Here is a 14,049-nt window from a genome sequence, read left to right as displayed (position 1 = left end):
TATTATATATATATATAATTTTTACTAATACTACACATTTACTTAAATTATGGATTAGCCTGTATTTCTTTTAACTACTTCACACAATGAATAGAAACAAAAAAATACTGTAGCCCAAAACAGGACCTGAAAATAACAATGTAAAAACTCCAAACGTGTGACAAAAACATACTCACATTAAATATCTTCAAGAATTTCAGTACCAGAAGTAGAATTTCAGTTAGCACTTGTGTTCTGGCAAGCTCTAAGCCTTAGCTGAATGACTCTTGGAAAAAGTTCGTATTGTTTCCGCTCATCAAAGGCAACAGTTATAGTGATTTGGTTCACAGGAGACCATTTTATTGCCGACTCGAAGTGTTCTGAAAACACACCACCTTTGCTGTTCAGTTGGTATTTCTCTCCTTCCCCCCCTCTCCAAACTAGGCAAGAGTTAAAAAAAAGTGTAATTACAATTTCAATAGTGATTTCTTTTTAACTTCTCAAGCATATCTCATCAACAGGATATACAGTACAGTTCAGAAGAGTAAACATTTTTAAAAGTAAGCAAACAACTTTTTCAACCAACATACACAATTTCTTGCGGTATTTATGCTGAACTCTCCTTTTAACATGGACAAGTTATGAAGTTAGTTTTCTTCTTCAGTACAACATGGACACAGGACTAGTACAATCCGGGCTGGTTTTGTTGCTGTCGTTGTTGAAGTTAAGGACAACTCTAGTGTGGAAGCCATGGTCCTGCCATCCATCTCCCTTCATCATCTCGCGTAGCGCTTAATGTAATCTTCAACTTTATTCCGAAAGTCCTCCTAGAGGGAAGCACAGTCACAATTACCCCAGGCGTGCCAGAGAGGGACTCGTGTAGGACCACGACAGCGGTGGATTCCCACCAACATCACGGCTAGCACGTAACTAAATGCAGCATCAATCACCTTTTGTGGGTTTGTTTTTTTTTGTGTGTCATTTATTATAGCCTAGAGAATGAAAAATTCATCATCCGAGTCAGTCGTTTGTTAAAGTGGTTCAGAAGGAACACGTTCACCCCTGTAGCCCCCCACAGGACACCGATGGGACTACTCTATAACCTGTGTCCCCACGGAAAAGCAGGCATTTCTGGTAGTTTCTAAAGCACCGAGATGCCGAGTGAGGAAAAAATCTGACGTATTCTTCTCACTTGATCCTTGCCCAAGCCAGGATGTCAGACAGACGCTACATTCCTGTAACGTCATTCCGAGTCTGAACCTTGCCTCGCGCACTTCCCAGCCTCCAATTAAATGTGTTCAGCAGAACACACCAAGGGGTCCGTGCTCCGGATTCAAGCAGCGGGTTCACAGCAAAGTGCTTCTCGTGGGATTTCCAGCTCCCAGTGTCACCTGGTGGCTAGAATATAAAAACCCCAACGTACGCAAGAGATGAAGAAGCTTTGAACGCAGTGTCCTGGTGCATTGGAGCTGTCTGGAGAGCACGGGCCACCGAAATCCTCTACCCACCACGCCAAGGCTCTGCTTTGACTAGGAAGGGCACACGGTCTCATTGCCATGACCTGAGGTTGGCAGCGAGGCACAGTCCTGCTTTTAAAAACCTAACTTCTCAGCACCTGGTCCGCCAAATCCATAAAACGACGACGTTTGAAGAATGCACACCAAGTGCTCTGGTACAATCTGCTTGCCAAAGGTTAAATAAAATTAAGTTCACGGACCTTAGCTTAGAACATAACGACTGTTCATTGTTCAAAGACTTTAATATCGGGTCTTTTTTACTTTTCTGTTAAGAGCACATAAAAGGTGAGTACTGCAATATCCTCTAACACTGCTGAGAAGTTCTGAAGAGCAGCGAGCAGTCACTTTCAACTGCAAAGCTTGTTTTAAAACCAGGGGCAAAGCTGTCTTCCCTCACAGGAGCATGCAGCAACTCATTCCGAAAACTGAAATATAAGGTAAGATCCTTAAAACTGAAAGACAAATTGTCAAAGCCAAAAAGTCCCTCTCCCCAAATAGATTTGTGTATTTCTAGCTTGTCTACCTGAGCTCTGTGCTCCCCTTTTTTAAAAAAATGGATTTTCCCTAGATCTTGATCAGCATTTAGCTATACACTGCCACTAGAGCTTTTGCCAGACATCACATCACAGTAGATAAAAGCAGTAACATAATCTTTTTGCTATAGTTAGCCTTGAAATGCATTGGTATTTCCTTGGCCCCAACACCACACTTCAAATACTTCCTGATCAGCTTCCTTTAATGATGGTTTGTTTTTCTGCTGGTGAGTTTTTCTACCAGGGAAAGGATAAAGGTTATCTCATGGTTAAAGTCCAAAATCAATTGACCAAAAAAGAACGATGATCCATCAGAAAAACTGTCCGTGATTTGGTTTTCCAGTTGATAAAGTGCCTCACAGAGGTGCCTGTGAACTACATGCAAAGTACTCGGAATCTCAAAGAAGTTTAAAATGCAGTTTAAGGCCAAAAATACCATAACCGTGGGAATAAAAATATAAATGCACTTTAGGATAAACCCACAAACTGGTACCTGCTAAAGGCAATATTCTGTGAAGTAATTTTTTAACTCTGGGGCAAGCACACCCATTTCCATGCTCCTACAACCACATGTTGGAGCGTGCTAAGAAACTAATGCTACAGAACTAGTGCCATGTTTATTTTAAATAAGGTTTCAGATACCAGGCAGCTTCAATCCATAGATGAAAGTTACGACAGCCAAGTACCACGTCAAAGCGTTACCGAGAACCACGTGTGTTAGAGTGGCTCCCAGATCTCAGGCTGCCTCGGGCAAGAAGAACCTCTACGTATCTTGAGTCTGTTAAAACACCACACAGAAGAAAAGCAACATTGTGAATTTGCCTTCAGTTCTGACACACTGTGGACTACCAGAATAATTACTTATAATGGCAAACCACGGTGGAAACCTCTCGGTTACTGGTTATGTGGATGTTCTCAGTATTAGGGACTGCTCGCTCACTTGCTGTCAGCCTGCTTTCGGGCACTCAAAACATCAGAGCATGTCAGTGGCAACCTGACCAACGAAGCCTTTTGGACTACTTATGTTACTGGATGTAGAGCTAAATAAAAGGCAGCTAGCTAGAGGAAAGCAGAAAGACCCACTTTGGCAATACTGTATTTTACAATAACGAAACCAGTGACACTATCTGGTAGTTTTCTGCTGGTTTTGCAACCATCCAGGTTCGATAGCGCTCTTAGTTACAATCCCCAGTGTGGTGGAAACTGAATGAATTAACCGAGAGCTTGACTGCGTGCTATTTCCTCCTCTTGTGTTTCTCTGAGAGATGGGTCACTGAAAGAAGTTGAGCAGGAAGCTATGAAATACCACTGGACATGCAATAGGGCCAACTGCATCTTTGTTGTATCCACAGTATCTAAGAGCAGGGTGACACAGGCAGCTCAGAGCATCCTCTGCTTTTTCACTTGTACATTTATGAGGCTTTCAAATGGGAAGACAGGCTCTCGGCAGTGACTTCACAGAAGCAGGACCTCAGTGAGGCAGGAAGGCTCTAGAAATCCACACTGTCACTCAGGCTGACTCGACAGATGAAGGAACTGACAGCGTTGGCAAGAATACATTAGCACGGCACTCGCTGCACGTGAACCTGGTTGCTGAGCAGGGGGGTCTCATCCCATAGCTGTAACACTTGCATCTTCACATGCCATATGGCTGAACAGTTCCCGAGTAACAGGAGGCACTGCCCTATGTGCACATCTGTTATGTGCGGTACTGAATAATTAGAAGCCAAAAATCTAATTGGAGCAGCACACGTTCCGCATTACAAAGAGGTGCATACAAAATCCTGCTAGGAATGCTAAGGGAAAGAAGGGGGATTCGTTCCACGGGCAGCAGAGCTGGAGATGTGTTGTCCACCTGACACGTGGATGCTGTGTGCAGAAGGACCTGCTGCCACGCGGCACATACCTGCCCTGCTACTCCTCTCTGCAACATAAAGCCGTGCAGCTTTATCCATCAAGGACAGATGCTATGTGTCAGGACTACCAGGAAGCTGGGCTAGAAGGCAAGTTGTGCAGAACACCTACTTTTAAAAAAACCAAACAGCCCAAAGCCTACCCAAATGAATGAAGCTCCTTTCTCTGCTTGCTGCTGAAAATCCCCTACTATCAAGCAGTTCATGCCAATGACCATACGCTCCTGCCAGAACACTCATCCAGCTGATGGTGGCGGCTGGTTTGTGGCCCCCCTGCCGTGTCCCTCAGGACCAGGATCACGTCCCACTGGTAGCCTGGCCAGAGGCACAGCTGTCTGCCTCTGCGCCAAAGTAGTTTCCCCTGTCATCAGAACTGTCAGGCCGAAGACTGATGAAGAGGGTTGAGCAATAATGTGATGTTTTACTACAGAAGCACTGACACTGTAATGCATGAAACTTCACCAGAAGCAACTCAGCCAACCATTAAGCCCTGACAGGCCACCAGTGAGTGCTGGAAATAACACCTGGAGGAGCTCCTCGAAGAGGAAATCCAATTTTAAACTATAGTCATTTGCCCTTCACCAACCTCCCTGTATAGTATTTCTTTCAAATGTTTCAAGACAGAAGACAGACGGAGTAAGAGACTTGCAATATTGCCCTTGGGTTCTCTGGAGATGCGCTGGGCAGTGGTGAGGAGGAACAAGGCTCGGACTCGGTTTTCTACCGGCGAGCAGTACCTGCCACCTCGTGTTTAGGGTGGGAGGACACACAGACGGCCCTGGAGAGGCCCATGCCTGGCGCTAAGCCTGCGGACAGCCCTCCTCTGTGAGAAACAGAGTGGCGTTCCTCAGGGACCTAAATTAGGCGTTGGCTTCACGGGCACCATGGGGGAACTGAAGCTCTGACAACGGCAGTATCTCCTCAGCACAAAACGGGAGAGAGAGTTTATATAATTTTGGAGCAGACCATTGCAGCTTAGGGCTGGGCCGGCCACTAAACATGGACAGACGCTCCCTAACCCCCTCTTTCCCCCCAAGCGGGAGGGAAAAGGCAATCAGTCAGAGAGACTTATGGGTTAGGAAACAAAAACCAGAAGAGCTTTAATGAAACAATAATGGAAATGATATAAATAAAGAACTATACATAAGCCCAGTATCGAACTCAACATCCCCTCCCCATAGCAATCCCCACTGAGAGCAGGTGGCACTGCGGAAACTTGAGTCTCGTGGCGACAGGAGCTGGATACAGGGAGCTGGAATTTGGGAACTCAGGATCCGGATCAAAAGCAGGAGATCGGAGAGAGTCCTCCCTGGATAATGGCCATTGCAGGAAAAGAGAAGAAACGCTTGTGATCACTCAATTTATACTAAACATGATGTATATGGGATGGAATACTCTCGTTGGTCGCCTGTCCCGTCTATTACGCCCCAGGGGTGCAATCTTTTACTTCCTTGTGACCCTCCTTTACTACCTGGCACCCCCAGCGGGGCACACAAAAGCCAGTCGTGGCCTTGGTCACTACAGGAATAAGTACCAGCAAGAGCCTGTCTGCATCCCAGTGCCAGGCAGTGACTGCAAACATCAGGTGTTATCACTGCCGGTAGCACACACTGTCTGCAGAAACATGCTGCTGACTTCAGAAAATACAGCTTCTTAGTAGAGACTGAGCTGGAAAGTGAACAGACTGAACAGAATTGGGGTTTTTAGCTCAAACCAGGACACAGACCCAAAGCAGCTTTGCCCTGAGCTGCAGGGAGGTGAGGGAGAGAGAGGAGCAATACACGAGTATGCCCATGAGAAGTATTTGCTGCATGAGTAATGCTGGACAAATCGGAGCTTCGTTTGATGAAAATCATGTGGGGACAAACAATGGAAAAAAAAATTAAAAATTCATCAGCAGACGAAGAGTATGGAATATAAGCCACAAATCATGTGGGGACAAACAATGGAAAAAAAATTACAAATTCATCAGCAGACAAAGAGTATGGAATATAAGCCATGATATATTTCGCAATAGTATTAGCTGAAAACTGAGTTAGAACACAGATAATGACGTTAAAACTTATATCCCATCAAACTTCTCCTCTGCATTTAAACAAAGAAGATTTGTTTATACATAAAGGTTTAACAAATAACCTTTACATAAATAAGCATATATATGTGTATTTTGCTAAGAATCCTGGCCGAAGACATCAACTTCAAACTGCTTACTGATCCAGTGATTTTAATTTGTATTGTATGTTTTTACCTGGCAGCATATGTGCAATGACTTGCATAAAGAAAATATTAAAAAGCAAATCCTTATCTAATGAGCTTTAGATGAAAAAAATACTGATTGATGTTAAAATAAAACCAAACTACTTTATACTGAAGGCATAAACAACCCCAGTACCTGGCCAGAGTGGTATTTTATCATAAATTATGTATCTTTCAGGGAGAAGATAATATAGACAATTACGGAAACAAAAGGAAAGCCACTCCAAAACCACAGAAGAGAATCACAGTCTATGATTTGCAAAAGTATACCGAAGCACTCAAGAACTGGGTACACCTTTCTGAAAACTGAGGTTTAACTTGATTTTACTCCCCTAAGAGAGAAGACTTTATTTTTTCAACAGTTTACAGTGTGCTTACTTGCACTGATGAACTGATTGTTTATTATGAAGCTTTTAATTTGAAAAAGAAATAAGATCTGCTCAGTCATCCAAAGCAAACACAGTACTTCTCTGTGACAACTACTCGAGAAAGAAGTCTGGAAACTTTATCTCAGGAATCTCTTTTTCAATTTAAAACAAGTGTATACCTAGGAATCACACAATAACCCCACCCTCCCACCCAAGCAAATTTAGCTCATCATCCTTAATATACCCACTTACCGGTATCACTTTACACACTGAAGTATTTAGCGAAATTTTTCTACTTTCTACTCATAATATTGATCTCAGTTCCTTCTCCAAATTACTTCAGAGATCAGAGCCTATTCCTCCCTCCTTGGGTATGGCATTCACAAGGCTGATGGCCACAGGGGCCAGCCCCACCAGGAAAACACGCGGTGTAACAACCCAGATACTGTGACAAACTCTCGGCCACCTTCACGTCGTTTAGATTTACAATTCTGCAAAATTCGAACGGAGACAAAAGTACGATCACAAAAACTCTCAATTGCTCCAGCCTTTCACTCTTTTATGCTAAAGAAAACAATAATTAAAAAAAGCGCTATTTTAGCAGAACATCGGTTTGATCCAAAGGTGAAACTATAAAAAAGTTCTGTCGGGACCTTGCTTGTGGTTTTATTTCAGGTGCAGTTTAGCAAAGGAGCCTTCTGAGCACCAGGAACACGACATTACCCAGCTCCAGCCAAAGCTTTAGGAAGAGGATACAATACTCAGGTAATTTAGCCAATAGCCCTATGGATTATATTTAAATCGACCATTTCTTTCTTTTCCATCTTGCGCAAAAAAATGAGTATTCACACCCATCAACCCCCCCAACACCAACTCCCATTTAAAAAGAAGCTGAATTAAACCTTTGAGTAATACAAAAATCCCAAGTATGAGGTGCTTTTCCAATTCATGTTCCCGCCTTGCTATCATTTCCCTGTCATTGTTTTATTTAGCTCAGTCTCTACACTGTATGAAGAACATCCTGAGCTCTGTAATTAAATTTTAGTCCAATGAAGAAAGAGAAGAATGGAGGGTGGAAAACCTGTACATAGGTATCTCTCACAGGCTCCTGTGCCAAGCAGGTGCAGTCAAAACTGCATTTTTTCACAGCCCCTGTTCTCTACTTCAGATTTTAAACACCGTTTCTAGACATCAAGCAATTCTGATTTTGCAAAACGTTGAGAAAATGCTTCAGTAGATCTCTTTGGTAGCTAAGTCCCAAGGGGAAAAAAGGGTGAAGTTTTTATTGCAGGGGAGTAAAAAACCCACCCAAACCCCCAAAATGCCACTGCTGCTTTTTCTGTGACTATTTAGAAAAAAGTGGTACAGTGGGGAAGGAGAGAAACACTGAATTCCAGACTTCTTTTTGAAAAATATCTGCATATATAGGTAGGTCACAGAATTCATGTGAAAAGTAGTGACCAGCCTGCCAGTAGTGACCAGTGACACTGCGGTGGGAAGAAGGTGAAGAGCACAAAGCGTTAAAACGCTGAACATGAAGCAGCACATCCATTTGTTGGAGATTCACAGATCTGAAGCTGGAACCACTTCCCTCATCCTTCTGCAACTCTCTGTTGTTTGCCACTGAAGCAAAGGAGAAGGAAGAAAAGTGCTCTCTGAAGTTATTGGAAAGGGCTACGGATTCAGAGGAAGGTGTGAAAGCTGCTGGGGTAGCCGGGGATAATGACATCTAAATCCCATTTGTGCAAAGGAGAAGGAACCGAGCCAGGTGAGGAGGGTGAAGCAGCTTCCCAAAGCAAACTGTTCCCTGGATCAAACGCGACGTGGGTCCTGCCACTCTTGCCAAATCTACCCTTCGGCTTACGGAGCAGCTTGGCTGAAGGCAGGCAGTGGGGAGTTTTGTGAGTCTGGTCATACGGCCACAGTGCCAAAGGACCCGGGATTTTCCCTGACTGCGACCGACTTTGATTTTACCACTTACGATTTCACCCAAGCTGCTGAAAACAAAGAAAACCTGGGAGTTCAACCAGGGAGCACGGAGATTGCTCAGTCGGTCGGTGCCTGACGTCAGGCGCTCACGTCCCCACTCCTCCCAACGCTACTGGGGTCAGCCTGAGGCTGGCGTCAGGTACTTTGGCCATCTTGTTGATACAGTTGTTGGTTATAAAGGTTATAGAGAGAGCCCTTCAAGAAAATTACCTGAATCATTCCAATTATGCTGATGTTAACCTCCTCTGCGCTGCAAACGCACTTCCACCCATGAGGATGCCACTCATTCCCAAGAGAAGACATTTCCTCGAGATCTGAGGTCTTAATGGATAAATTACAAGCGCAGAGGAAATGGGAGATGCCTGGACCTGGTGAGAGGGTTTTTGCAAGTCAGACTCTACGTGAGTCAAACAATGCTTGAACAAACCTGACCAGGCAGGTGAGTCTCGTGGGGAACTCACCTCAAAGAGGTCAGACTCCTTGATTGCCTTCAACAACCCTCCTCTGTGTTTTCATTTCAGAGCCATGCATTTTTTTCTAAAGAAAGCAAAGCAAAAACTTTCCTTTCAAGCCATTTTCTTGCCTAAAGCATGTACACCTAAAGCTTTAAAACATCTTTGCATTTCTTCCACATTTCTATCATTACCTCAGCAAGTCAAACCATCTGCAAAAGCTTAATCAACTTTGCTGAACCTGAAAGAGGCTCCATCCATAATCAAAGCATTATGGAAGATGGATAATGGTTTCTATAAATACTTGTAGCATTAGAAAAGTAATGTTTTTCCTATTTACATCTGCGAACACAATTAGCAGCTGTGCTGTCGCTCGCTTGCACATGCCGTTTAACGCACTTCATGCTCGCTGGGAAAAGGCTTCAAAGGCTCTAAGGCTGACACGGAGCACAAAACGGGGAGGCAATCCAAGAAAAACCCCGGTGCAGTTCTCTAAACGCAGGACTATTGTAGAAAAACAAGTATGTATTCTACTGTGGCTGCCACAATTCTAGTGAGAACAACAAACACCAAACAGGGTGGTTGGGTGTGCAGAGGAAGTGAAGGATTTACTGCAATTAATATGGAGATAAATAAATGCCATGACTCACAGGGAGAACTCTTATGAAAAGATGGTTTTGGTCAGGCTTAGTACTGTTGTTCTTAATGAGACAATTAGGCTGTAATCAAAGAGTAATAAAAACTCCACAACAAAATTTAAACAGCTTTAAAAAACCCCTCATATTAAGTTTGAAAGTCTTTCGGGGCTAAATTCTTTTCCAGTGTGGTAAAAGCATGAGGAGCTTCTAATGCAGCAGATCAAGCTCTTCCTCACTTCTGCCACTTACCGACTCCTAAACCTTAAACGTGGTGTCCACAGGCACTGGTGGACCTGGAGAGCCGTGGTGGGTCTGAAACAAACAGCCTGAAGAGGAAGATGCCAAGGCTCTGAGGCACACAGCGACTGTCTGGTACTGCCCTGCTGACGTCTTCAGGTGTCGCAGCGACGCACGCACTTGATCATCAGCACCAAATCGGATCAGCAGGCAGAGCAGCCGATGTTTGAGTGGTGGCAGCAAACATCAGGAAAGTGAGGCGGCAAGTTCTGCATCAGTTACAACTACTTTGGGATTCATTACAAATACAGGGGAAAAAAGCTTGCTTACACAAGAGATAACAAGCTTGTCTGGCCAAAGGTAAAGATACACTTCAGTTCTCCAGATACGCTTTGTGGAAGCATTTAATTAGAACAATTCTTCTATGTTTTGTAACCCCTTTTCAGAAGAAACCGGGAAATAGATACTCGATTCAGTATCCAAGAATAAATGCGAGTTTCTTATTTTACTTCGAGAAGGTTAAAAAACCCCTCATGCTTTCATCACGTCACAGTTTTGCACTGTTAGAAATAAAAAGCTGTATTCTTGCAAATGTTCAGAACCAGCTACTTCCTATTAGGAAGAAAGACTTCAGGATGTCAAGGGCTGGTGCAGGTCTATCAATTTAAACAAGGGAACAAGGTTAAGTGGAAAAGCTCATACTAGACAACAGACAAAGACAGCTCCTGGTCCAAGAGAAGCTCAAACCCGAGTAAGTAAAACAGTACAGCAAGGATGAGACTACGCTAATTTAAGCAACGCGTTAACTCAAATATTCTACAACGCAAACAACGTAAAAAGATGAGAGCCTGACAAATCCAACCTGAAGTAAACAAGAGAGCAAGATCTAGGCAGGCCTCCCCTTGTCGGCTCTATTGATATCCCTGTCTCGACAAGGACTAAACAGCATCTTCTGTGTCTCCTCTTCTTTAAGCCAAGAGGCAACTGTGTCAGCTGAGTTGTCCGCAACGTCCAGCACTGAACAAGTTGAAGATGAAAATATTAATTTGCAACCGAAATTCTTGGACTCAGATCACAAATCAAAAGCCTGAGGAGTTTGTGGAAGCCCAAACCAATCCTGGTACCTCTTTCTCAGTCTCTCTGGAAGAGCAGAGGGAGAAAACATCCACAAAACGGGTCAAAGGAATGGAAGCGGCTGCCCCGGGCAGAGAAACCTGCTGCACGTTTGCAGTACAAAAAGTAGCAGAGAAAAGAGAGGTCAGCACTCTAATCTGGAATGCTGCAAGTCTTAAGAGAGACCATTTGTACTGATGACCCCACAACTGATTACTCATGCTTTTAAGGATGATGTATCAAGGTTACAAGCTCTGGGACAACCAGCTGAGATCCCTGGTAAAATAAACATAGATCAAGAAGAAGAAACAAAATAGTTACAAAGAGAGAAAGGCAGCAAAGAGGTCAAGTTATAGATTGCCTATGTCTTTACGCATTTCTTTTGCAAGGATTAATTGGATCATGCTGTAGAAAGAACCGTCTGGAGAGCTGTTCTGAAATCTCCTGACGTACCCCAGCTGGTGATGAAGCATCAGGAAACGCAGCAAAGACCAAGGGATTCCTGAAGTACTGTAGCAATCACCAGCTTTGGCAAAACATTTCTTAGGCTATTAAGTTTTAAAAATGATACCTTCTTACTGTTTCTGTGGGTGTAGATGTAGCTGTATTGCCTCAGCGTTTTTTCTGTCACAGCCCTGGATCCCACAGTGAACTCTTGGGAAGTTTCTTTTCCACCATAATTTATTGCCAAGAAAGACCGTGACCTCACAGACTTCACATCAGAATAATTCCAAGATCACGTGGAGGAGTGAAAGTAGAGACTGAGCAATGCAGTTCCCAGACGAAACGAAAACAACTAAAAACGGCAAGAGGTAATCCAATGACATGTTCAGACAGTGTGAAAAGGATAGCAGAATGTATGCAAGCAGAGCAGCTTGACAGAGAATTTTACAGTGGGTTTTACAATGTCACTTTTCTGTAAACCTCAAGAATTAATGATGCAAGATTAAGAAGCAGTAGCTTCAAAGCCTTGACCTCAATTACTACTTAAACAATCCTAACAGCATACATCTTTCTATTGCTGGAGTAACAACCAGCAGTACTGAAAATGAAAAAATGAGTTGTGCAAAAATCCCCTAAAAATTAATGTAAATGTTAGTCTGATAGTTAATTCCTTTAAATGTGGCTAAATATGGAAGAGGAAAAAAGACAAATGCAAGTAAAAATATGCAGATCTCATGATGAGAATTAAGTAATGGAACTCCCCGTGGTGTTTGAATAGCTTGCGGGTAGCTCTCTTTAGCAGAATAAAGCTCCACTTAGCGTGCAAAAGTCTATTTGCAACCCACACACTTTTAGCCATACAACTAGGGAATATCTAGCACAACCAAGAAAGGGCTTTAAAAGACACATCCAGCAAGCAAAGACAGCAAACTCTGAGTGCTTACAGATTTGAAGACTATCATTACAACTTTCCTCCCCACCACAACACGCTTTTTCCTTGATAGTCTTTACCAGCTCCTCTCTCCGAGCAAGAACTGCTATTCCTTCACCCTCCTGCAGTCCTCCTTGCAGTTTTTGTGACCATTGTGGGAACTGAAAGTAAAGACTCTGCTGCTGCTGTCAAATTCCACGGAAGTTGATGTGTGTGTTTAAAAGCTCTGGGGATTAAAGGGGGAGGCTGGGATGAGGGAAGGGGACAGATGGACAACATCGCTGCACAGGCCTTATTCTTTCACAAAAAAAATGACCAAAAAGCAAAGCAATTCCTAGAGGTTTACTTCAGGGAAGCTCCAAGACAAGCTGGATAAGCAGAGACTAGATAAATGGACAGCGAGATCAGCTGAACCACCTGAACTCTTGGGCTCAGAGAGTTGTGACTGGTGGCACAATGTCCTAGCGGAGTACTCCAGGGACTGATATTGGGATCAATACTGTTTAACCTCTTCATTACTGACCTGGTTGAAGGGGTGGAATTTGCTTACGATATAAAACTGCGACAGTACACCAGCTGCCATTCAGAAGGACCTCGACAGGCTGGAGAACTGAACAGAGCAGAACTTCATGAAGTTCAACAGAAGGGAATGCAAGATCTTGCCCATGAATAACACCATCCCCCAGTACACACTGGGAGCTGGCAAGCAGCTTTGTGGAAAAGGACCTTGGGGTTCTGGGGATTACCATGCTGACCGTGAATCACCAAAGACAACCACTAGCGTCCTGGGCTGTGCTCTGGAGAGTACTGGCAGCAGGTCAAGGGACACGATCCTTTCACTCCATGCCTGGGCCTGATGATGAGACACATCTCGAGTGCTGTGTCCAGTTCCAGGGTCCCCAGGATTACAGAGAGAGAGGGCCTTACTGGACTTGGCCTAGCAAAGGGCCACAAATATGATTAAAGGATTAGAATATCTGTCATAAGAGGAGAAACTGAAGAGACTGATTGGGACTGTTCAGTCTGCAGAAGGGAAGGCTTGGGGGGACCATAACGGGTATAAATACCTGATGGGAAGCTGCAAAGAGGGGAAGAAGTTGCCCAGAGAGATCGTGGACTCTCCATCCTTGGAGACACTCAAACCCTGTCTGTACTAGGTCCTGGGCAACCTGCCCCAGCTGACTCTACCATAAGGACCAAGGGGCTGGACTAGACACTACCCAGAGGTCCCTGCCAACCTCAGCGACTTTGTGATTCTGTGAAATACGTTCTGATCAAGTGCTGGAAAACCTACAGCTACAGAACAAACAGCCCTCCTAATGCAATTCAGAAACACTTTACTTGGTTACGCACAAGCAAGAAAGAACAAATGCTTCTACCAAGCCCTTTAACTTGCAGTTACATTAAAAACATAGGCTTCTTTTCATGCCAGCTGTGGAGCAAAGTCTTCCAGTGTCTCCTTGCTCAATTTCATCATTACCTATAATTTTATATTTCTTCAAATTGTTCTGCTGCTGTTACAAGAATGACAGACTCCAAAGCAACATCCAACTTTTAACAGAGAAGTGAAAAGATAGAAAACAGAAATCCTTCAAAAACAATAGTGGCACTGGGGTTCACACACCTATCCATACCACGGTGATGCACCAAACATAGGAACATCTTGTTAGAAGCATAAT

The 14,049-nt window shown here is 43.8% G+C and overlaps 1 protein-coding gene across 1 annotated transcript in view; it reads right to left on the bottom strand.

Moving 5' to 3' along the window:
• Positions 1–446: 446 nt before the first annotated feature.
• The window catches only part of UBE2F (ubiquitin-conjugating enzyme E2F (putative)), a 78,902-nt gene continuing 65,299 nt past the window's right edge, over positions 447–14,049 (bottom strand). The window contains exon 9 of the mRNA XM_009878087.1: positions 447–806. Coding sequence (XP_009876389.1) covers positions 756–806 — 51 coding nt within the window. The 3' untranslated portion in view covers positions 447–755. The remainder of the gene's footprint in view (positions 807–14,049) is intronic.

Source organism: Apaloderma vittatum, unplaced genomic scaffold (assembly GCF_000703405.1).
Source record: "Apaloderma vittatum isolate BGI_N311 unplaced genomic scaffold, ASM70340v1 scaffold12211, whole genome shotgun sequence".
Classification (NCBI taxonomy): Eukaryota; Metazoa; Chordata; class Aves; order Trogoniformes; family Trogonidae; genus Apaloderma; species Apaloderma vittatum.
Note: the sequence above shows the minus strand (reverse complement) of the source record. Positions and strands in the feature narration are given on the sequence as shown.